This window comes from Myotis yumanensis, unplaced genomic scaffold (genome assembly GCF_028538775.1).
Source record: "Myotis yumanensis isolate MYYU_CA2020_CCGP unplaced genomic scaffold, mMyoYum1.0.hap1 SCAF_2, whole genome shotgun sequence".
Lineage (NCBI taxonomy): Eukaryota > Metazoa > Chordata > Mammalia > Chiroptera > Vespertilionidae > Myotis > Myotis yumanensis.
In genome coordinates, this window is record NW_027223753.1 from 154,077,990 (window position 1) to 154,101,267 (window position 23,278).

Sequence of the window (23,278 nt, forward strand, 5' to 3'; positions counted from 1 at the left end):
TGCCTCCTGGTGGTCAGTGCACTTCCACAGGGGGAGCGCTGCTCAGCCAGAAGCCAGCTCATAGCTGGCCAACGCAGCTGTGGTGGCAGGAGCCTCTCCTGCCTCCGTGGTGGCCCTAAGGATGTCTGACTATAAGCTTATGCCTGCTCCCCACGGACATCCCCCGAGGGCTCCCAGACTGCCAGAGGGATGTCTGACTGCCATCTTAAGCCCCATCCCCAGGGGAGCAGGCCTAAGCTGGCAGGTGGATATCCCTCCAGGGATCCCAGAGTGTGAGAGGGCACAGGCTGGGCTGAGGGACCCCCTCCACCCACCTCTGCACTGAGTGCACAAATTTTTATGCACCGGGTCTCTAGTAATATTATAATTAAGTGAAACAAGGAATTTATGGTACTTGGCACTTAGTAGGTTCATCTCCTTCCTTTAATATTAAGTTAAATTTAAGTTAATTTCACATGTGCTGACATGGCATGGAGGTGTGTGCACTATAATCTAATCTAGTTCTAGCTCTAACCCTCTGGGTTAAAAAGTGAATAGTTGAATCAGAAATAAAGGAAAGAGCATTGAACATTTGGCACTAAGAGCTCAGACTTAAATATAAATGTGGTAGTTCTAGAAGTAATAATATAAAATTTCTCTTTTTAGTTTTGGGTTCCAAATTTTTCTTTTCTTTTTTTTAAATCTTTATTGTTTAAAGTATTACATATATCCCCCTTTCCCCCCTATTGATCTCTTCTACCCCTCCCCACACCCCGCCCTATTGTTTGTGTCCATGGGTTATGCATATATGCATACAAGTTCTTTGGTTGATCTCTTCCCACCCACTCACCCCTGCCTTCCCTCTGAGATTCAACAGTCTATTTCATGCTTCTATGTCTCTGGGTCTATTTTGTTTATCAAACTCTGAGTTATTTCACTTAGCATAATAAAAATTTTCATTCTAGTAGAAAGTGCTTCAGCCCTAGCTGGTTTTTCTCAGTGAATAGAGCATTGGCCTGTGCACTGAAGGGTCCCGGGTTCAATTCTGGTCAAGAGCACATGCCAGGTTGAAGGCTCAATCTCCAGGGGAGGAGGGGTGTGCAGGAGGCAGCTGGTCAATGATTCTCTCTCATCATTGATGTTTCTATCTCTCTTTCCCTCTCCCTTCCTCTCTGAAATAAATTTTAAAAATATATATTTAGTAGAAAGTGCTTCAGATTTGATTCTAGGTTGGTTTGGCTCCAAACTACTCCTGAATTCTCTGTGTGATCTTGAACAAGTAACCTACATTTAATGAACTTCTGTTTCCTTATTTACAAACCAAGGGATATAATTAGATTGTCCAATTTTATTCAGTATAAGGCAATATAAAATTTCTAGTGTGGCCTCTAGTGGCTTTCCAATGACATTAAAAGTACAGATATTCATACCTGTAAAGGTATTGATATTGATTGTGTAGCAACCTATACTAATAAAAGGGTAACATGCAAATTGGTTAGGATGCACTCATAGTAACAACCGAACAGCAGGCTGCGTGGGGCGAGCAGGCTGGCAGGTAGGTTAGGAAGGGACGACCAAATGACTGAACAGCAGGCTGTGTGGGGTGACCAGGCCAGCAGGGGGGGCAGTGAGGGGCAACCAAGCCACCAGAGGGGGGCAGTGAGGGACGACCAGGCCAGCGGGGGGGGCAGTTGGGGGTGACCAGGCCAGTAGGGGGTCATTTGGGGGTTACCAGGCTGGCAGAGGGGGGCAGTGAGGGGTGACCAAGTCGGCAGGGGTGGGCAGTTGGGGGCGACCAGGCTGGCAGGCAGGTGAGCAATTAGGAGCCAGTGGTCCCGGATTGTGAGAGGGATGTCCAACTTCTGGTTTAGGCCCGATCCCCAGGACCAGGCCTAAACCAGCAGTCGGACATCCCCCGAGGGGTCCCAGATTGGAGAGGGTGCAGGCTGGGCTGAGGGGACCACCCGCATGCACGAATTTCATGCACCAGGCATCTAGTCTTATAATGGACCTTAAATAAACTAGTTACCTCCCCTTTGTCTACTATTCAATGCGGTAGAACTTTGGTTTGAGGTATGCATGTGCATGCGTGCATGCATATGTGTGTGTGTGTGTGTGTGTGTGTGTCTGTGTGCATGTGTCATAGAGAGAGAGTGTGTTTATGAGGGAAATGGTAAATTTACATATTTACAATTCTCTAGTTATATTTAAAAATTTTTAATGGGCTGCCTGAGATCCAAGCCCTGGTGTCTCTTATTATTGTACCTCAAGTACTTTCTATCAAACTAAATGGAAAGTATTCTCTGCTTTGATTGTGAAAGGAACTTTGCAAGTCAGTAGACATGCCTTTTAAAAGCAATAAAATGAAGCTGTCAGCCATTGCAAATGGACCAAGATGGAGGTCACATGACTAAACCACCCCTGAAAAAGGCAGCCTCTGATGTATTTTACTCCAGTTTCAACCTATTAATCAGAGTAGTTGGAAGAGCAATAATTTAAATGCTGCAGTAATCAATTCCATACACATTAATAGAAGCTACAGTCAAACTTTGCCACACCACTGACTGCATTGGAATCTTGACAGGAGCCCTGAGGGCCATGCCTAATTTGCATTAAATTTACATAAAATTGTAAATCAAGAATACATGAACACAGCCCTAATATTTGTTAGTGTTTAGATCTTGTTAGATAGATTGAAATTGCTGGTGGTTTGACTTCACTTGCAATAAAATTGTGCAGCTGATCAGCTTTGTTCTCATTCTGCAGTTATGGGGAACAGGACCCTAGAGAGCTATAGTTTGGGAGCATGTGTATGCCATTTAGGGTTTTCATCCTATAAAACCATGACTCAGATGTGTCCTTGGAAACCCCAATCTAGAAGCAGATTTTCCCCAATGACTTTGCAGATCCTTGTCACTGGATTTGCTCACAAATAACTTGCCATTAGATGGAGACACAAACTATATAGAAAGCTGGCCAGCAGAGAGGATGCCAAGGTCTCTGGAAACTTTTATTTTTCCAAACAACATTTGCTATCATGAAAATAGATAGTTAGTGATATGATTTAGGCTGGGGACAGGTAAAAATCAAACCTTCAGCAAAGTATGCAGTGCTTAACAGCATGAGAAAGTGGACTTCACATGGTTCTAAGCATGTGTGTGTTCTTGTGTTCCTGTTTCATCTTATTCCAATGGCTGTAGCCTTTGCTATGTATTTTCACACTGAGGGCTAAGAGAAAAGATTCTCACCGAGGGTACTGGCTCACAGTGGCAAGACTCAACTCTATATTCTCCTTAGTCTTCTCATTATAAGTCTATCCTTTTAGAGAAAAAACAGATACTTAAGTGCCATAATACATTTAAAAAAGTCTTCCTTTTTTATTTTTAGAAAGTATTATGCAAGTATTTTGTACATCATGATTATTCAGTGCCCCCCCACCTCACCTATCCTATCATTTTCTTACCTTGCACGATCAAGTAAACTTGGGAGGTCTTGGGCTCATGCTGTGTCTGAACCGAGCAAGTGTAGGAACCCTCATCATAGACATCCACCTTCTGGATTCGAAGACTGTATTCCAGAGAATGGCGTTTCTCCAGCTCCACCCGGGGGTCCAGAGACCACTTGTCATGCCCAGCAAAAATGATGCCAGAACGGTTCAGCCAGGCCACTTTTGAGTTCTTGTCTTCTACAATGCACCTGGCAGAGCAGAATAACAACATTAGAGCTTTAGCCATGCCTGCATCTGCATTCATTCTTCACATGATTAGACTCAAAAAGACCAGTCAAGAAAAATATTTAATGCAGGATGAACCATTGCCATGTTCTTTCTTAGAGTCTTAAATATCATCACTAGTTCTTCTTGAAGATCTAATTACCATTCAATGGGTAGATATCATTACATTAGACTCAATTCAGCAATAAACAATCCGAGTATGAGTAATGTAGGCAAAGTTAAATGGGTATTGATTTCCCACTGGATTATCTTCTTGTCTAGGAAAAGGTCATTCACACAGAACTCCATCTGTTTAAGTAATTTTGAGAATCAGATGATTGATAATGTGGCACATTTCCCCAGTGTTGAATTGTACTTATTCTTTCATAGCTATTTTCTTGTGTGATGGTATATTTAAGTTATGCCCCACCACGGTAGGAATTAGATCAGATTTCAGAGTTTGCATCTGATCTGTATGAGTTTGGAATGCCTACTCCCAGGAGTGAGGCATGTGTGAGCAAGTCCAAGTAGGTAGATAGGTGTTGGGTCAAGGTCATCAGAGTTAACTAGCATCATCTTGCCTAAGTGTGGTTCCAGCTGCTGAGGGCAGCAGGTTGTAGCTGGCAAAACAGCTTGCCACCAGCCTTTCTGAGCCCATTAGTATGAATTCAATCTTTTGTGGGAGATGAAGAAACCAATTTTACAGTTTCTATTGCAAGGATGATGAAAGAAAAATGTTTATTTAAATTATTATTTTAGAAACCTAAAAGTCTCTCCCTGAAACTTGAAAGAAAAGGGCAAAGAACACAGACCACTGAAGAAGGGGAAAATACTTTACATGATACAGTTTTTCAATTATATCAAGAACCTGGAAATGAAAAAAAAAAACACACACACACAAATAAGCAAAAAGTTTTCTCTGTTTCACTTTGGCAAGATTTATGTGTACCCCATAGGAAGATTGTCCCAGACTTTCTTACAGCTGCAGAGCCAGCTGCTCAGCACTCTGGGGCTTGAGGGATGGACAGAAGGAGCCAGGAATATGACAGCAAAACAACCAAAACACCATATTCCCTTATATTTTCCAAACTATGTCAAACCCAGGTTTCCTCTCAGGTCATAACAACCAGGCATAGAGATTCCACACCCATGCATAGACAGGAAATTGATGTCCTACCCACAGGCTGTCCACATTAGGGATACAGAGGCTGATTTGTATCTTTCATAAGGAGAAAGGCTGAGTCTTTTAAAAATTCCTATTGTGCAGAAGATCTACTTTCCCCATTAATTTTTGTTGAATTATGTATTTTATTTAGCATGATTATCTTATTTAATTAGTTGGGTGCCTTGATATGCAGGTCTTTCTTTTCTTCTCAATCTATTTATTTTCCTAAAGACAGGCAAATGAAGGTATCATTTAGTATCTCCATTACTCAATATGTGTTTCTCTACCATACAGATATTACTGGGATTAATTAGATACATTTGATAATTAACACTTCAGCAAGAGGGAGTGCAGAGCTAACTTCATGGATACTTGCTGCTTCTTTCCAGACTCAATTTTACTTTTTCTCTTCTGTCCTTTTATGGCATCATTTCTCTGTCCTTGTTGATGTTTGGGGCACGTCTCAACTTAGAATCATTTTTTAATTAATTAACAAGCTGTTTGCTATCTTCTAGATCATAAATGAAGTTGTTCATGCAGAGTTACTGTGTTTTTACTTTTGACTGAGAAGAATGGAAATGTACCTCTATAAATGTGTTTTAAATTTTCTATCATATTTCTCTTACCTTTCTCATCTACACAGCTCAACACAGAAGCAAGCAGATATCATAGATATGGACTTTGAATGCTGTTTAGGCCAGCACATGGTCCTAATATGTTCATTTTGGATAAAAAGACACCATATAATGCATTATACACAAAATTGGCCCATCAGTCAAATAAAGACTGAGATTTTGCCTAATTCATTAAGGTATGTCCCAAAACTAATCTGGTGTAAAACAGTAAAATTTGGCAAATGCCTGTCATGTGAATTAACAATATCACAATGTAGACACAAGATCTATTGGTACAAAAATAGGTTTACCGTTGTGAGTACCAGAAACACAGAGTTTATTCTTCATTATTACTTATTAATTATTTAATTATTTTCCAGACAAACAACCGTAAACTTACTTTTGCCCCACCCTATATATTCCACCACACCCTGACCCCAGCCTGAGCTCTATAGCATCCACAAATGAATTGGGTGAATTTTCTGATCAGCACAAGATAGAGTATCTAAATCAGGTCTTTAGGGTACTTTTGATATTTTAGCAATTTTTGTCCATGGAAAAGTTAAAATTACCATACATATAATTACTCCAAATCATTCTCTGAGAGGAGACAGATCTATCTTATCTAAAGGAGTAATTGACTATTTCAGCAAAATTGCCAGACCCATAAAAATGCATCTTCTTGAAACAACATATTATATGGAAATTTTGCTATGACAATCTACATAACATCTTATTTTTACATTGTGTTTCATTCTTATTTAATTTTTTAATTTATCTTTTACATTGAAATAAGTGAAAGATGTATTAGAATTCAAACATTTATACATATATTCACTCTTTTTACTAAGTATAAATAGCCATCTCCAAGCACCAGAGCACAATGCAGTATTTCTTAAAAGAAAACCATTTTTCCAAATATTTAAGGTTTTTTGTTTTTTTTTAGTAATCAATAGTTCCAAAGTAAATGCATTGACTATAAACTAGAAAATCATCTTTCTATAATTGACTTAAACTTTCATACTGAAAAATAAGCAAATGAACATGCTTATTTCAATTTCAGAACTAATTAATTTTAGAATCTTGATATAAGGTAGCAACTTTTTTAAACCATAAGAAGTGGATGTAAGAAAAAATATGGTAAGAGTCAATATTATAGTCTCAGTTTGTAGAATTTGTTTGTTAAATAAAAATAACCAGTAATGCAGGGTAGGCACAGAATGCATGGCTATTCAGAAATGAGAAAGTACTGATTAATGAAGACCCAGGTTCCCAGCATGCATTGACTGGCTGATAAGCATCATGAGCTTGCATCAAGGAGATGAGTTGGCTCAACTGTGCATTTGGCATACCTGTAGAGCAAATGAAAATTCTCATGCTATGCCATCATGATACGGTAATAATGTATTATCCTGCACTTGATGCTGCTCTAATGCCAGACAATCTACTTCAAAACTGGGTACCTAGCCCGGCTTGTGTAGCTCAGTGGTTGAGCATCAACCTATAAGCCAGGAGGTCATGGTTCGATTCCTGGTCAGGGCACATGCCTGGGTTGTGGGCTGGATCCCTAGGAAGGGTCATGCAGGAGGCAGCTGAACAATGATTTTCTCTCATCATTGATGTTCTATCTCTCTCTCCCTCTCCCTTCCTCTCTGAAATCAATAAAAATATATTTTAAAAACAAAAACAACAACAACAGAAAAACAACAACTGAGTACCTAATGACTTTATCTTCAAAATCATCCTTCACTAAATCAGGAAAAGTGTAGAGATATATTTTAAAAATATGTCAATGCTATATGCTGTTTGGATTTAACAGAATGTTTCTTCCAGAAGCTCAAAATGTTGCAACTCATTCCAGGATTTAGAAAGGATGGCACCCTAAAGAGAGCAGGTATTGCTGCCAAGAAGAGAGGGACAAAGGCCATCCCTCCACTCTAGGTGGGAGTTCTGGCAGGCGGCTGAAGACATGGGCATAGCACAGAGTGGCACCTCTCCAGGAAATCTTCTCTCACCAGGATCCCATCCTTTTACTTGGCTTTTTCTTATGACCTCATTATAATCCACATTACATTAGGCTTATTTGTACTAATCTTTCCTTATGAAATTATTAATGACAGTGAGCCTCTTGGAATTCACCTATGTAGCCCTAACAGTGCCTAGCAGCATAAACCCATCATGTACACTAAACATGTCAAACTTGCAGCCTGCAGGTCGCATGCCTTGTTTATTTGGCCCATGTTAGCCTTTGAGTTTGACATGCTTGATGTACACAGTAGGTACTCACTGAAATGTGGAATAAATAAACTGAATTTAATAAATAAATTGCTATTAAGTCAATTTTCAAATATTTGTTAACTAGAGGCCCAGTACACAAAATTTGTGCAGGGGGGCGGGGTCCCCTCAGCCCAGCCTTCACCCTCTCCAATCCAGGACCCCTCGGGGGATGTCCGACTGCAGGTTTAGGCCGATCCTAGGGATGGGGCCTAAACTGACAGTCAGACATCCCTCTCACAATCCTGGACTGCTGGCTCCTAATCGATCACCTGCCTGCCTGCCTGATCGCCCCTAACTGCTCCCCCGCTGGCGTGGTCACCCCTAACAACCCCCCACTGCCAGCCAGGTCGCCCCCAACTGCCCCCTTCCTGCTGGCCTGATCGCTCCTAACTGCCCCACCACTGGCCTGGTCACCCCTTACTGCCCCTCCTGCCGGCCTAGTTGCCCCCAACTGCCCCCCTCTGCCAGCCTGGTCACCCCTAACTGCACCCCCCTGCTGACTTGGTCACTCCCAACTGACCCCCTGCTGGCCTGGTTGCCCCTCATGGCCCCCCCACTGGCCTGGTTGCCCCATGCAGCCTGCTCTTCAGTCGTTTGGTTGTCCCTCACTAACCCCCCTGCTGGCCTGGTCACCCCACACAGCCTGCTGTTCAGTCTTTGGTCGTCTTTCACTAACCCCCCTGCTGGCCTGGTCGTAGGCAGCCATCTTGTGAGGGTGTAAGGGTTAATTTGCATATCGCCTCTTTATTATATAGGATTATATAATAGGCACAGAATAGATGGATAACTATTTTAAGTTTTCTTAAGAAATAAAATGATCAGATACAAAGGGGGCATTTAAAGAGAATTATTGAGTGTGGTATTAAAATTAAAGCAAAAGAGAAAAAATGCACTGACTCCAATATGATAGAATATCACCCCTGGGAATTAAATAATCTATATTGTATGTGAAAAACAACAAAAAGAAGCATAAAGCACTAGATGAACATTTAGTGGATGACCCATTTTAACCTTGAAAGCAAAAATATCAGGTGGGTTACTTATCATAACTATGAATCAATAATATTATAAAAACCATCTTAAAAAATAACCAGAAAGGCAAGCAAACAAACTTCTATCTTCCCTGTTCAGTATATCTAAATTCATAAAACTGTCACAAAATATCAATACACCGATAAAAATCTCAAGCATTGGATCTCTGTGAACATTTTACACCAAGTATATTATGCACCTTATACAAACAGGTACACTAATAATTCCACTTTTACTGTATAAGTCTGGGGATTATGTTTCCAAAACAATGAATCTAATTGAAAGCAGAAATGAAATGCTAAATTCCACTTGTACCAATTATTGATTGCTCAATAGCATATTTACTGACAGTATATCCATGATGTAAGTGATACAGGTCTACTAGATATTAAGCCTGTTCATTGCTACTAAAAACATCTTCATTTTTTAACAAGCATTATTGGTTACCAAGAACATATCAATTTAGAATTTATCTAAACTTAAACTTTCTACTATTTCTCAAGAGTACATAATAACATTGATAACAAATAAATTACATTTTATTTAAGCTCTCAATAGTTATCTGCCCTCATAATTTTTTAAATGTAAGGACTGAGGAAAGTGGAACTGGCTGGATAGGGAGATTTGTTTCTTTTTTAAAAATATATTTTTATTGATTTCAGAGAGGAAGGGAGAGGGAGAGAGAGATAGAAACATCAATGATGAGAGAGAATCATTGATCAGCTGCCCCTGCACTCCCCGCACTGGAAATCTAGCCTGCAATCTGGGTATGTGCCCTTGGCCAGAATTGAACCTGGGACCCTTTGGTTTGTAGCCCGATGCTCTATCCATTGAGCCAAACTGGTGAGAGTGAGATTTGTTTCTTAAATTAAGAAAGAACAGTTAGATGAATGGCTATCAAGTGGGGGCAATTTGTGCTTCCAGATGATATCTGACAATACTGGAGACATTATTGGGTTGTGACAACTGGAGGGGGGAGGTTGCTACTAGCATCTAGTGGGTAGAGACCAAGGATGCTGCTAAACATCCTACAATGTAAAGGACAACCTCCCTTTTCGCCCTCCCCATACACAACAAAGACATATTCCATCTAAAATGCTGACAGGGTCAAAGCTGAAAAATCCTGAGTTAGACTTTGAACTCTTTGTTTAAATGTCCAGAAACATGGGACAAACAACTACAGAGCACAGTCTTTTCTCATAGGCACATGCTTCTTAATTTACAGAGAACTAAATTGCCACCAAACCCCCTGAATATATAAGTTCATGACATAGTGATGTTCTGGTTATAAGTTTATTTTTTTCACATTTGTGATTCTCCCTCTTTTATAAGATGTGGAATAATTCAAGATGTAGATGGGAAGAAAGTCTTCAAGAATGTGTTGGCCATTTATTTTTATATTGTTTGCTTTGTAACTTTAAGGTACGAACACCCTAGTAAATCAATTCATTACTCTAGAAGGAAATATACTTGTTCTGGGAAGCAATTCCCAGCATTAAAGTATGGAATCAGAAAAAGTTCTAAGCAGAGGATGAAATAAAGCATCATGGAAATATCCCAGATTCTCCTGAGTCAGAAGTCTATAGTCTGACTTTATCACATTATTTTAAGTAAAATGAATTCCAACAACACATATGCAAACATAGTTTTTAAAAAATAACAAATCAGTTAAAAACCAAATTTAAGGAATTTTGAATTCATCTCTGCTTTGTTACCATGTTCTAAGATTAAACTCAATAGAAAATAAAAGAATTGTGGGGATTCTCTACTTGACCTCAGGCCACCTGTGAAGCCTTGTCTGCAATAAAAAGCTTTGGCTCTCTATCTGCCTTGCTCCTGTCTCTTCCTCTTTCCACACTTGACTTCTGGCTTTGAACCCTGCCTGCTCTCTTTGTCTCATCCTCTTATTCTTGTGAATGACGTCTCTCTTAATCTTAATCCTCTTGAACCAGAAACAGATCTTAGTTTGATGATGGTGTATTTTTCTAGATTCTGAATTTTGGTCCAATTAACACCATGATAGTATCTACTAGTTAACAGTGATGACGAACCTATGACATGCGTGTCAGAGGTGACATGCAAACTCATTGTTTTGGTTGATTTTTCTTTGTTAAATGGCATTTAAATACATAAAATAAATATCAAAAATATGTCTTTGTTTTACTACGGTTTCAAATATCAAAAATTTTCTATATGTGACAGGGCACCAGAGTTAAGTTAGGGTTTTTCAAAATGCTGACACGCCAAGCTCAAAAGGTTCGCCATCACTGTACTAGTATATGGTAGGATCATATCCTCTCACTCTATCTGCTTTGCACACATTCATGTACAAGAGCCTGCATGCACATGTGTTTATACACACACATGAAGTAGTGATGGAAGTTCAAGAGAGGGTTAGAATATGGAGGTAATGAAGCACAGGAACCAGATGTGAATGACTCTATCAGTGGCCACAATGATTCAGGAATCTGAACACTGCTGATGGAGTATTATGGTAAAAGACACACTGTTTAGTACCTGAAGATTATTTTGGTTCTGGCTTTCAGTATATTTCCTAGCGAAACACAGGTAATTCATTTAACCATTCTGTATCTTAGTTTTTTCACCAGTAAAATGAGGCTAATGATACTTTCCCCAACCACTTTTATTGTAGTTCTATTAATAAAAGGAGGTGATGTGCATGGAAACATTTCACAAGATGTAAAACAAGTATATATGCTTATACTCAAATTCTCTTCTGGTAGAGTATTATAGACAAGAAGAAAATATTCATATACAGAAATGATTATAAAAGAAATAGTGATTTCTCTAATCATTCTAAAAGTTTATCTCTTTAGAGAGTTTAATGACACCTACTGAATGTATTATTACCCAGACTTCTGATCAATTATATATTTCCTTAAATTAGTTATTTGTGCATGCCATATTGACAAAACACCTTCTCTGTGATTGGGTACTACATATGAGAATAGTGGATCACCTATAAGAGCAAGAAAGAATCCATAGTGGTAAACAGTAAAGCCAAGTCAGGCTGTGTGAGCCCTGGAACAATGGAAAGGCCTCCCTAAATATGCTTTTTGTTTCTTAATATCACCAGGTAGTCCCATGCCCAATCATATATGCATTTTTACATATATAGATATATGATATATACATTGCTGTATTTTCAGGTTCAATTTCTTGCAGAAGCATAAATATATATTCCATGCAGATGGTATAGGTGAGGAGAATGGTAAGAATAGGAGGAACAGAACCACCAAATTTAAGAGTTGAACATGCCTGGACAAACTGTCAATTCTAGGACACTCTATGCTTCACTTGTCATCACATCAACTGTATCATATCTACATTTACATAGAAGAAATAAATGAAAAAAAGGAAGACAGAAATTATAAAAAAGAGTGCAGAGTTGAGGCTGAGATCCAGGGAAAACTTGATTTCTATCTCAGTCATAGCTAGAGTTAGGATCAATCCCAGGAACATTTACAAATGCTTGGAAATAGCTTTCCTGAGGTCTTTCCAAGAGTCTTGTTCACTTTAGAAAAATAAATCAGCATCTTTTAAATTACACCATAACTCAAGATCCCCATTTTCTTGTCAGTGATGAGGTGGGAAAATTACAGGCTCCATGGTTTTTTAGCTTTGGGCAAGTTACCTAGCAAAGAAGGCAGCATGGTGGGGTGGTAAAGGGTTCAGGCTGAGACAGTTTGGGGCTCTGCTTTCTACCTCCATCACAAGATCATTTTATGATCTTGGGACCTTTGATTGACCTCTGTTCCAAGGTTTCCTCATCTGTAAAATAAAGACTACAACAGTATCTACTTCAATGTTGTAATGTCTAAGTGGGTTAAATTTAAACATATAGAGCAGCGCCTAGCCATAAATGTGTCCACTATTACTAAAGAGCTTCCCTGTTTTTCCTCAGTAAAACAGGAATAACAATTACCTTATTTTATGATTTTGATTATTAAATGGGTTAAATATAGAGCACCCAGTGAGCTTCAAAGAGTCTAATAAATTTTTGTGCTGGTCACTTTCAATAATTTGAGTCATGGATAATCATTCTGTAGAAATCCCATTTTGGTGGCTAAATCCAGCAATCTCTAGATTTTGTTGTTTATTCCAATTCCTCTCTTATTAGTAGGCACCTCCAGTGAAACCTCCATTTAGGGCCCTATGTTTTATTGCATCTGGTCAGCAACTGGTCCCCTAAAGCCCATGAACATTACATTAAAAGCAGAATGATGCAGTGTGATGTTAGTGCAGCCATGTAAATTGAGGCTCTGATGCCATCTCTGGAACATTCTTAAAGGACTTTGGCATACCTGTGCATAGGCAGCCCAGACCTTAAATGCCTCACCACTTTTAATCAGATCCAGTTAGAACACACATAAGGATTTCTCTTCAGGGCAGCCCAAACAGAGGACAACAGCTGGTCCATGCTGTATTTTGGGATCTGCTGAGATATGCTTGGCAGAATTGGGGTTCCTTCCTGATTAAATGAGGCATGCTCTATGCTTTGGGGACCTTCATGTTGCAAGAATATGTTTATTCCTTCTCCTTCTCAATGTGTGAGAGGCAATTACACTCTCTCTGTAGTAGCAAGAAACTATAACCCTTCCCTCTCCTTTGAACTTTGGGTTCTCTCCTTACTCCCCACTCATTGGAGGAGGATGAGAAAGAATTTTAAATCTTGCCTTTTTTAATTATTATTCTTGTTATGAGTCACTGTTCTGTGTGAAAAATCTCTTTCATTTACAATGGGGGCGGGGAAACTTCCTTGAGTTTTACCTTTGAAAAAGTAAAAATAATCTTGGAATCATGCCTTAAATTTCTATTTAAACATTTCACTTCCTTTGCAATAAAAAAAAACAACTCCATAGCTATTTAAAGAAAATGCTGTTACCTTCTGAGTCATTACAAAGTAAATATAAAAATATGCTAAGTCCTAGAAGGAAAGAACACATGCTCTATATCATGTAGGGTTTACTCTTTATCTTATTCCAGAAGTAAGGAGAAATCAATTATAATGCACTTAGGATAAGCATTCTGTTGTATGAGGCATGGCTATAAAGTCAGGGTTCTTTCTATAAGTTTCACTTGAAAACCCAACCCCTTACTTATTAGTCTTATCATAAACAGCATTATGTAAATTGTTATCATTGGAGCATTTAGATACAATTTGGATCAAATTATGCCCTCTATACATGACAATTAATAGATATAGCATGTATGAAACAACAGAGTTAATATATAGTAACAAAGTAAATAATAGGTAATCAGATTGTCTATCAGGACTACATTTAGAAAAGAGCTCTGCAGTCTAGTTTGCCTTCACAGCAAGAGGCAGAGGTAAAAGAAATACAGGCGGATAAATATAAAGAGTAAAAAAGTCTTCAATTTTTAATGTACTTTGTAGAGACAAATGTGAAATAGGGGACTCTGGTAGCTGCAAATTGAAGGAGCACATATCAAACAGATCTATCTTAGGCAAAGGAAATGTAGTAGTCCCTTCCTCCAGCTGACAAGAAACCAATAGATCACTGAAAAATGCTTATGAATCACAAGGACACTTCTCACATGAAGAATTATAATCATAGTAATTTTTATGATGTCCATGTTTGCTTTTTCATTACTCACTTTCTACCTTTCCTCACCTCCTATGTTTCTTATACTCAAAGTTATCTTTTCCTCCACTGCTTTCTCCCAAAGGGCATTGGTGTAAGGGGCCTTCACCCATATGTGACAACCTAGTGTTGTGTTTTTTCCCTTCATTTTCTCCCGATCACTTTATTTCCTCATATAAACATTTCTTTGAAGACTATGGTTCTTGAACAGATCAACAATCAGGTCATGAATAGGACTTGGAATCAGATGATAAAATGGAGCTTCGGAAGTTACTGAGAGAATGGGCGTGAATGCCTCAAGAGCTGATGAGTTTGAAGAGAGAGCCCATCTGGGTGCGCTCTTGTAAGGAACTCCCATACTCAAACTGGAAATGACACCTTAGATATAATCCATAATTTACATAAAGCACAGACCCTGTGGGGGGTGGGGGGAGACAATGGAGGTGACAAGGAGTAACTGGTGTCAGGACTTGGGAGAGAAAGTCAAAGGCCATCATCACCTCTTGTACTACTACATCTACTACGTAATTTAACTCTGAAATTTCACAGCCAGGTTGAGTTAAAAAGGGAGTTGCATATGCTTTAAGGTGAAGGTCATACTCAGTTCTAAGAAGTCCCCTATGATTCAAATGTACCATCTCTTTAGTCTAAGAATATTTGTACTCCACTTCACCACCTTCTGTGTTTCCTGAGGCACTCTAACTTTGAGATTGTATTCCAGGAGAGGCATATACTCTCTAAACACCTCAAATTATGGCTGTTAAATGAATTAAATAAGCAGAGATAGGGGACGAGCTAACTCTAAGAAGAGATTAATAAAGCATTATTTTGAGCTTGTTCCCCTATTTCTCTGAATTGCTTAGTGAGTAAATAATAGGTAATAAAACTGTCTACTAGGGCTAGCTTTCAAAAGGGCTCAGGCCCAGCTTGTGTGGCTCAGTGGTTGAGCATTGACCTATGAACCAGGAGGTCATGGTTGGATTCCCAGTCAGGGAACATGCCCAGATTGTGAGCTAGATCCTCAGTAGGGGGTGTGCAGGAGATAGCCAATCATAGATTCTGTCTCATCACTGATGCTTCTATCTCTCTCCCTCTCCCTTTCTCTCTGAAATCAATAAAAATATATTTTGAAAAATAATAAATAAATAAATAAATTAATTAATTAATTAATTAAAAGGGCTTTAGATCTAGTTTGCCTTCATTGTAAGAGGTCAAGTCCTCTTACAGTTAAGACCTTAAAACTAAGACCTTTAATAAGATTCTCTGCCATGAATCTTATTCTTTTATTCAGATTCTAATCTATCTCATTCTTGTTTTCCTGTTACCCAAAGTATCTTTTGCAACCTTTTGCTTTGGCAAGCTACTATACAAAACCAATCTCAGATGTGCCCTCCCTTGTGAAGCACATTCTCCAATTTCCCAAGTTGTTCCCTGCTTGTGTTAGATTTTAATTCTTTGTTTTTCTGCCTCTCATCATTATTTAAGAATGAAGTACAGCCATGTCTTCTCAATATTTGCATCTCTATTGCCTCACAAAGAACCTGACACATAAAAACACTCAATAATTGTTTGATAGATGAATGAACATACTAAGATATTTCTCATTTCACATTCTTAAATATGTCACTTTTCTAATATAATAGTGAAGGTGGAAGAATCTCACAATTCCCAGTGGTTTCACAATGAGGACTAACCACCTTCAACAACATACCCTAATGTCTATGAGTTAATGGAGGGTCTATGACTAAGTAATAACCAATTTCCTCACTAAACATCCTAATCAATATGGTCACTATGGTTATTTAAATAAGACTTGTTCAGTCTTTACTACTGGTAAGTTTGTTCCACATTTCTTTTCTCTAATATTATAAGATGCAATTTCCTCATTCTGAATGACAGTGTCCAAATCACTAATCATGACAAAGCAAAACTTCCCAAAAATACAGAATGAGGGAAGAGTAAGCATGAAAGAAAATATTTTTAATATTTACAGTTGAGCTTATCTCTGTCAGATGGATAATAACATTGTTGCTTCTTATGTCTTATTCTTTTTAAAAAATATATTTTATTGATTTTTTACAGAGATGAAGGGAGAAGGATAGAGAGTTAGAAACATTGATGAGAGAGAAACATTGATCAGCTGCCTCCTGCACACCTCCCACTGGGGATGTGCCCGCAACCAAGGTACATGCCCTTGACTGGAATCGAACCTGGGACCTTTCAGTCCGCAGGCCGACACTCTATATCCACTGAGCCAAACCGGTTAGGGTATATGTCTTGTTCTTTTTTCCCCTCTTTGACTAGGTTTTCTAAAGTTCCTATTGCTACCTTCAGTCACAGTGTTCTCTAAAAGAACTTTGCTAAATGAAGTAACTATTATAGTTCATCATGGTATTGTTAACAAAATAGGCCTAAAATGGAGTCACTTGTGCTAATTCCATGTCACCAAACCCCTACTTAATTCCTAACCTAATTGGGGTGCCATCTCTCCCAGGAATATAACCTAAACCCAGTCAATCTGGAATTCCCTGATCAGTAATAGTGAAGTAATCTACTTGATAGACCTCTTCCAACACCCCAAAAAGATGAGGCAATCTGTAATTTATTTGCCCTTGTCCTTGTTGGCCTATAAAAAACTTTTCATTTTGTAAAGTTTCTAGACATCGTACTTGATGGGATGCTGCCCAACTCATGAGTAGTTGAATAAAGAAAATTTGATCTTTCTATTTAATCAGTTGAATTTTGTTTCTTTTTTATTGATTTTTTTTTTAGAGTGAGAGGAAGGGAGAGGGATAGAGAAATAGAAGCATCAATGAGAGACATCATTGATCAGCTGCCCCCTATTGAGGATCAAGCCTGCAACCCCAGCATGTACCCTGACCAAGAACTGAACTAGCAATCTCTTGGTACATGGTTCAATGCACAACCACTGAGACACATCGACCGGGCTGAATTTTATTTCTTAATAGTATATTCTTATATTCGAACATCAAGAATAATGATGTAGATGGCCTTATTCAGAAGCAGAATATTTCATTTCTTTACTGTATCAATCACTACATTTATTCTGTCTTGAGACTAGAATATTGTGATCTAATAGACATGGTATAAATCATACTTTTATTCATATTTCTGTGTCACTTCTCATTCCATCTCTTTTTTTTTCACAGTCTGTATTTAGAACCACTAATTTATATGTCTTTTCCTTTTACTCTCATGTAATGTGAATCTCTTAATTTCTACATTCTCCTATCTGGATAAGACCTTGTGTCATGTGACATGATGCTTTTCATTATAAGTATACTTCTGCTAGACTATAAAATTAAGTGAGAGTCCCTAATTTCTCTGTTTTAAGTATATCAGTGCAGAAATGATCTAAGTGCGTGAAAATCCTGCGGATATTCAATAAAATATTTACCTAACAATGAAATTAACTATAAATGTACACTTTCTATGGACCACTCTACCTCTATATAACACCTGGCTCAAAGATTACTGAGACTGAGGTAAACCAAATAGGAACTTGAGAAAATCTGTCCATAGAGAACAGAATCAAATCACAAGAGGGCAAAGGATGTATGGTTTATGACATAGATGCTTTCGCTAAGTGAGCCTACACTGATTTTGTTCCTACTCACTGAGATCTACACAGGGCATCTGTGGCCCCAAGAGAACTCAGTGTGCGCACAGCCAGTGACTCCAATCTGATCATTTCAAAACCCTTTGGCAGTTTTCACTTACAGATTTCCCCTAATCATTAGTCCTTAGCAGCAATAAAAATGGCAGGAGAAAAATAAAGCAAGATCAAAAGATACATATTCAATGCAAAACAGCTCAGCCTGTTAGCCTCAGGCAACAAATAAGTAGAAAACATTTTCCAAAGTGAGTTTCTGAGAGGCTGTTGTTAGAGGCAAATCTGCCTCAGGCAATGCTAGCAAAAATTAACAACCCAACAACAAAAGCTAACCAGGTCTGTATCTTTTGTTCTTCCACAAAGCTCACTGGTCCATCATGTGGGAAATGTAATATTATTTTACAAGGAAGATTAGAAGAGATTAACAACCTTACATAAGCTATTAACCCTTTCTTTATTGCTGTTGCTAAAATCCTTCATTTTTAAACAGCATAGGTCAGATATGAGGTTGCACAGGACAAAGATATTGTAGAAAAATAATGTTTGCTACAGTGTGATCCTCAGCAGACCATCCACAGGTGAACTACTGCAAATTTCTCTAAAGTAGGAAAATGCAATTAACTCTTTGTCACTCTGAAGTACTAAACCTGTTCATCCTACCTTGCCAGCAGGAGGTTCCAGGTGTGAGATCACACCACAATCTCCACAAAAGACCTTATAGCTATCCCACTTCTTCTTGATGTGAGATGAAAAGCTAATAAGAATATATTATGGACCAGAATCATTCTTTTTTTTTTTTAAATATATTTTATTGATTTTTTACAGAGAGGAAGGGAGTGGGATAGAGAGTCAGAAACATCGATGAGAGAGAGACATCTATCAGCCGCCTACTGCACACCTCCCACTAAGGATGTGCCCGCAACCAAGGTACACGCCCCTTACCGGAATCGAACCTGGGACCCTTCAGTCCACAGGCCGATGCTCTATCTGCTGAGCCAAACAAGCCAGGGCCAGAATCATTCTTGACTTAACAAAAGCACTTTTACTTTCCATCCTTGGGAAACACAGCCATAGCGGAAGCATAGCATTAGAAGAGCCATGTGTTTGTGTTACCTGGTTCCAGGTGCTTTCTCAGCAGACTCCACAGTTAGAACTAGGGCAGGAAATGTGCCTGAGCATCAGCAGGCACAAACTTAGAAGAGCCGACTACTCACTAAAAGGCTTTTGAAAGTTTGACTAGGTGTGAAACAGCCGACTGAAGACATTTCTAGGGCTTTTGGCTAAAGGAAAAGGTATTTTTCAATTTGCCTAGGAAAAATGTTTTGTCACAGCTAATGATACACGGAATGGGATAAAGAAACAAGTGTGGTTGGCCAATCATTTGAGACTGTGCCAATGACAATAAAAGCATAATCTGATAGAACTAAACTGCCACAAAGACCTCCCAGCTTCCCGTGCAGCCCACTACTGCCAGGCACATCCCTCTGAATAGAAACAGTTCTGGACAGGCGGTAGTACAGTTGGCTGTGGATGGCTACACAGCTAAGCAGGCACTGACATTGAGAAATGGTAGCACAGGTAGTAAATGTCTTCCTTTGATCAATAAGAAGTTTTATTTCCTCTGGTTGGTGTCTAACAGAAGGCAACTCCTGATACTTGTGGGTTCATGAATTTGTACTGATAGGAGTTAATTCTTTATTTTTATCTGAAAGGGCAAGGGCTAGGCCCTCCACCTTCCCCCAAGGTAAGGGCCATCTTGCCCCAGGGTAAGGGCTACGTCCTCCATCTTACCTTGGCCACGTGTTTGGCAAGGAGCTTCTTCCCGGAAGTCTAAGACTCTGCTAGCCACACCCAGGAACAAGACATCGACTTGCACCTGGCCAATCGGCAGAGCACAGTCCTTTCTCCTCCCCTTACTCCAACCCCCCCTATATAACCGGTCTCTAGGCGGGGTTCTCTCTCTTGGCCACTTGGCTAGCCGATGTGTCGGTGAGTCTGGTGGATGGAGAGCTCAAGCTAGCTTGAAATACAGATTCTTATGCTTTTGCATCGGATTGGCTGGCTCCCTGATGTGGTTTCTTGGGAATCTTGAAGTCTGGGCATAACATTATCAATGCAATTAGAGTGTTCAAAGAGTTTATTTAGAATCACGTGGTAAATTATTTCAAAATCTTTCCACTTTGAAGCTTGGGCCTACAATCCCCTATGTAAAAGTAGATTTTCATAGTCATACAGCTTATGATCTTAGTAGTCTGTTGTTTTGATTTTCCTTCCTTGTCCCTCCTTTAAAACTAATTTTTATCCATAGGTTATGAAAATTTGTTTAGTATTTTGTTTGCACAGATTTGCAAGCCTATTTGTTTCTACTCTGTTTCATTATTTCTGCTAATTTGTCAATTATTTGGGTAATGGCATTCACTGTCTTTTCACTACTCTCCTGATAAGAGTTTTCTAATAGAAGAGATATATTGGCTGGCTGTTTTAAAATGTGCTTTCAGAGAGGTAGAGGCGGCTGTAATGGATGTTGGTGCAAAATCGAGAGGACTCCAGCAACAAGTTGGCAGCATGTGAAAGGCACTCTGCTTCTGCTAACTAGCACTAAATTTTCAGAGGCAGAGTTAGGGAGATGAATAGAAGGGTTTAGATAACAGAAGACAGCTTCTCCTCCAGTGTGTGAAAGATCATTACTCAGTGGGATTCACTTGGACGGAAGCCATGTGCTGTGGTGAGGCCTGCTTTCCTGCAGGGATAAGTGTTCCTAGCTGGATAACAAAACAGAAAGCTGCATTCCAACTGGAATGCTGAGTGACAGAGAAATTGAAGCTCCACAGATGCTTTCACAAGGGAGCTCAAGTCCAGGATTCCCTTTAGAAATGTGGATCCTGGGACCACAACTCATCAAAACCAATCTCTCTTTTAGTGCTAGAGCGTATGCAAAGATATGTACCTTAACAGAAGGCTCAAGTGTGTGATGAAGGGCAGGTGGGAGAGAACAGAATTCAGCTTGACTAAGCTGTCCTAAACCAGCTAGTACATCTTTCTTTGGAACCCAGAGGAGTAAGTTTCCAACTAACTGTGATAAGAAAAGTAATACAACATCTAGGAGTTAGAATGATTCACAATCTGAAAAACAGTCATCCATTTAACAATTAAATGTTACAACCCCTGCTCAACCCTTTAGTATTTTCATAGATGGAATTTTTGACCCATAGAGCTCATGATCTTTAAGGTTTTTAGAAACATTGTAACTAGCCTAGGAAGTTTGCAATTAGAAAGACTGGATCTGGTGGAATTTGTAAGGCAGGTCTGGGGGGGTGGGGGAGGGAGTCCTGGGAATTGTTAGTAGTTAGAGAAGGAAGGCAGGAGAGAGTTTGAAATGAAAACCATCAGGGAAGTTAGCCATGCTCTCTCCAGGGAATCTTCTTTCAAAGGCCTGGGCCAACCCACCCCACAATATCTTTGCCAATATGTTTGTTTATATTTCCCTTTTACCCAACACGAGGCCATTTTAATAACAAAAATTTTAAATCTACTAGATTTACTAATAATTGATTCAAGTAATTTATTTTTACCTTTTACTCACATGACTTTAGCCTTTGACAATTTAAATTTTAGTTTCAGTGCATATTCATACCCCTGATAATTCTTGGACTCTCTGCAAAGATTCTGAAATATTTTTCTAAGTACTAGTGAGTTAAAGGTTCTGAGATTCCAGTGTTCAGATGCTTTTTTAAAAAATGTATTCAGGTAGAGGAAGGAAACCAGAAATGTATCTACAACAATAAACATGAGAGAGAGTGTGTGAAGTAGAGAGAAAGAAGGGACACAAACTCAATGTCAGAGAATGTGAGAAACAGAGTGAGAAAGAGCAGAGAGAAAGAACGAGCTGATACAGAGCAGCTATTACAGAACAGATAAAGGAGTGTATATGAAATGCCAAATCAAATCCCCAAGGCGATATGACTTGTTTTAAGTAGGAGATATAGAAGAAAGCAACAAGAGTTTTTGTGTTCAGACAAGTTAAGTCATGCTCTCTCTCTGGTCATTCAAATCCACCGCCTCCCACCCCCTGTAAAATAGCAAACTTGAAGGAACAGTAAGGGATGTAGGGTAGAGAAGTTTAGAAATTCAGAAACATTTTCATTGTGGGTTTTCTGATTAACAAATAACACCTGTTTTGCACCAAAACTTTAGATAACATAGAAAAGTATAGATGAAATAAAATCAATCAGAATATGGATAAGGCTTATATCTAGTGATTTATATTTAAAGTGTTTCAGTCACAGTTATGTTTAATCAGAATCATATTGGGCTTATGATTTATATATTTATACACTTATACAGATGTATATAATGTTGCACTCTACTTTTAAAAATGATTGTAGCCCTAGCCAGGCCAGGTGACTCAATTGGTTAGAGCAGTGGTCGGCAAACTGCAGTTCAGCAAACCGCAGCTCGCGAGCTATATGCAGCTCTTTGGCCCCTTGAGTGTGGCTCTTCCACAAAATATCTGCTCTTCCACAAAATACTGACTTCTGCGCATGGGCCACAAATTTTCAATCGCACTGTACGTGCGCTCCCGCACATGGTATTTTGTGGAAGAGCCACACTGAAGTGGCCAAAGAGCTGCATGTGGCTCGTGAGCTGCAGTTTGCTGACCACAGGGTTAGAGCATATCTTGTACACCAAAAAGTTGTGGGTTCAATTCCCTGTCAGGGCCCATACCTAGTTTGCGGGTTTAATCCCTGATCAGGATGGTTATGGGAGGCAATCAATCACTTTCTCTCTCACATGGATGTTTCTCTCTCTCTCTCTCTCTCTCTCTCTCTCTCTCTCTCTCTTTCTCTCTCACTAGTCAATAAAACATATTCTCCGGTGAGGCTTAAAAATGATTGCATTAGACAAATAGTACATGTTAATCATTGAATAATATAACTTCTCTCTTACCTATTTACCAATTAGCTCTTGAAGGTGTTCCCTTAAAATAGAACTCCTGGGACAACCGCACTCTTGCATCTGTAGTACAACATGCATGAGGGTAGCATGATGTTAACTCACTCTGCTCAGTAAAGTTAAACTTAGGTGGGGGAGTGATTTCCCTAGGCCAGCAGCTACTCACCTCACTACCACTCTCAGGATTGTAACTGAGTCCTAGGCCTCCCTAATGACACTGGACTGTGTGTGCCTCCCCAGTGTATGTGTTACTGTGTGATGTGAAATTCCAAAGTCAGTGTAGTA

The 23,278-nt window shown here is 39.1% G+C and overlaps 1 protein-coding gene across 4 annotated transcripts in view; it reads right to left on the bottom strand.

Annotated features, from left to right (window-relative positions):
- The window catches only part of LSAMP (limbic system associated membrane protein), a 626,753-nt gene that overhangs the window by 299,039 nt on the left and 304,436 nt on the right, over positions 1-23,278 (bottom strand). For all 4 annotated transcript variants that reach the window (XM_070406241.1, XM_070406238.1, XM_070406237.1 and 1 more), the window contains exon 2: positions 3,443-3,675. In XM_070406241.1, the coding sequence (XP_070262342.1) occupies positions 3,443-3,675 (233 nt within the window). The remainder of the gene's footprint in view (positions 1-3,442; positions 3,676-23,278) is intronic.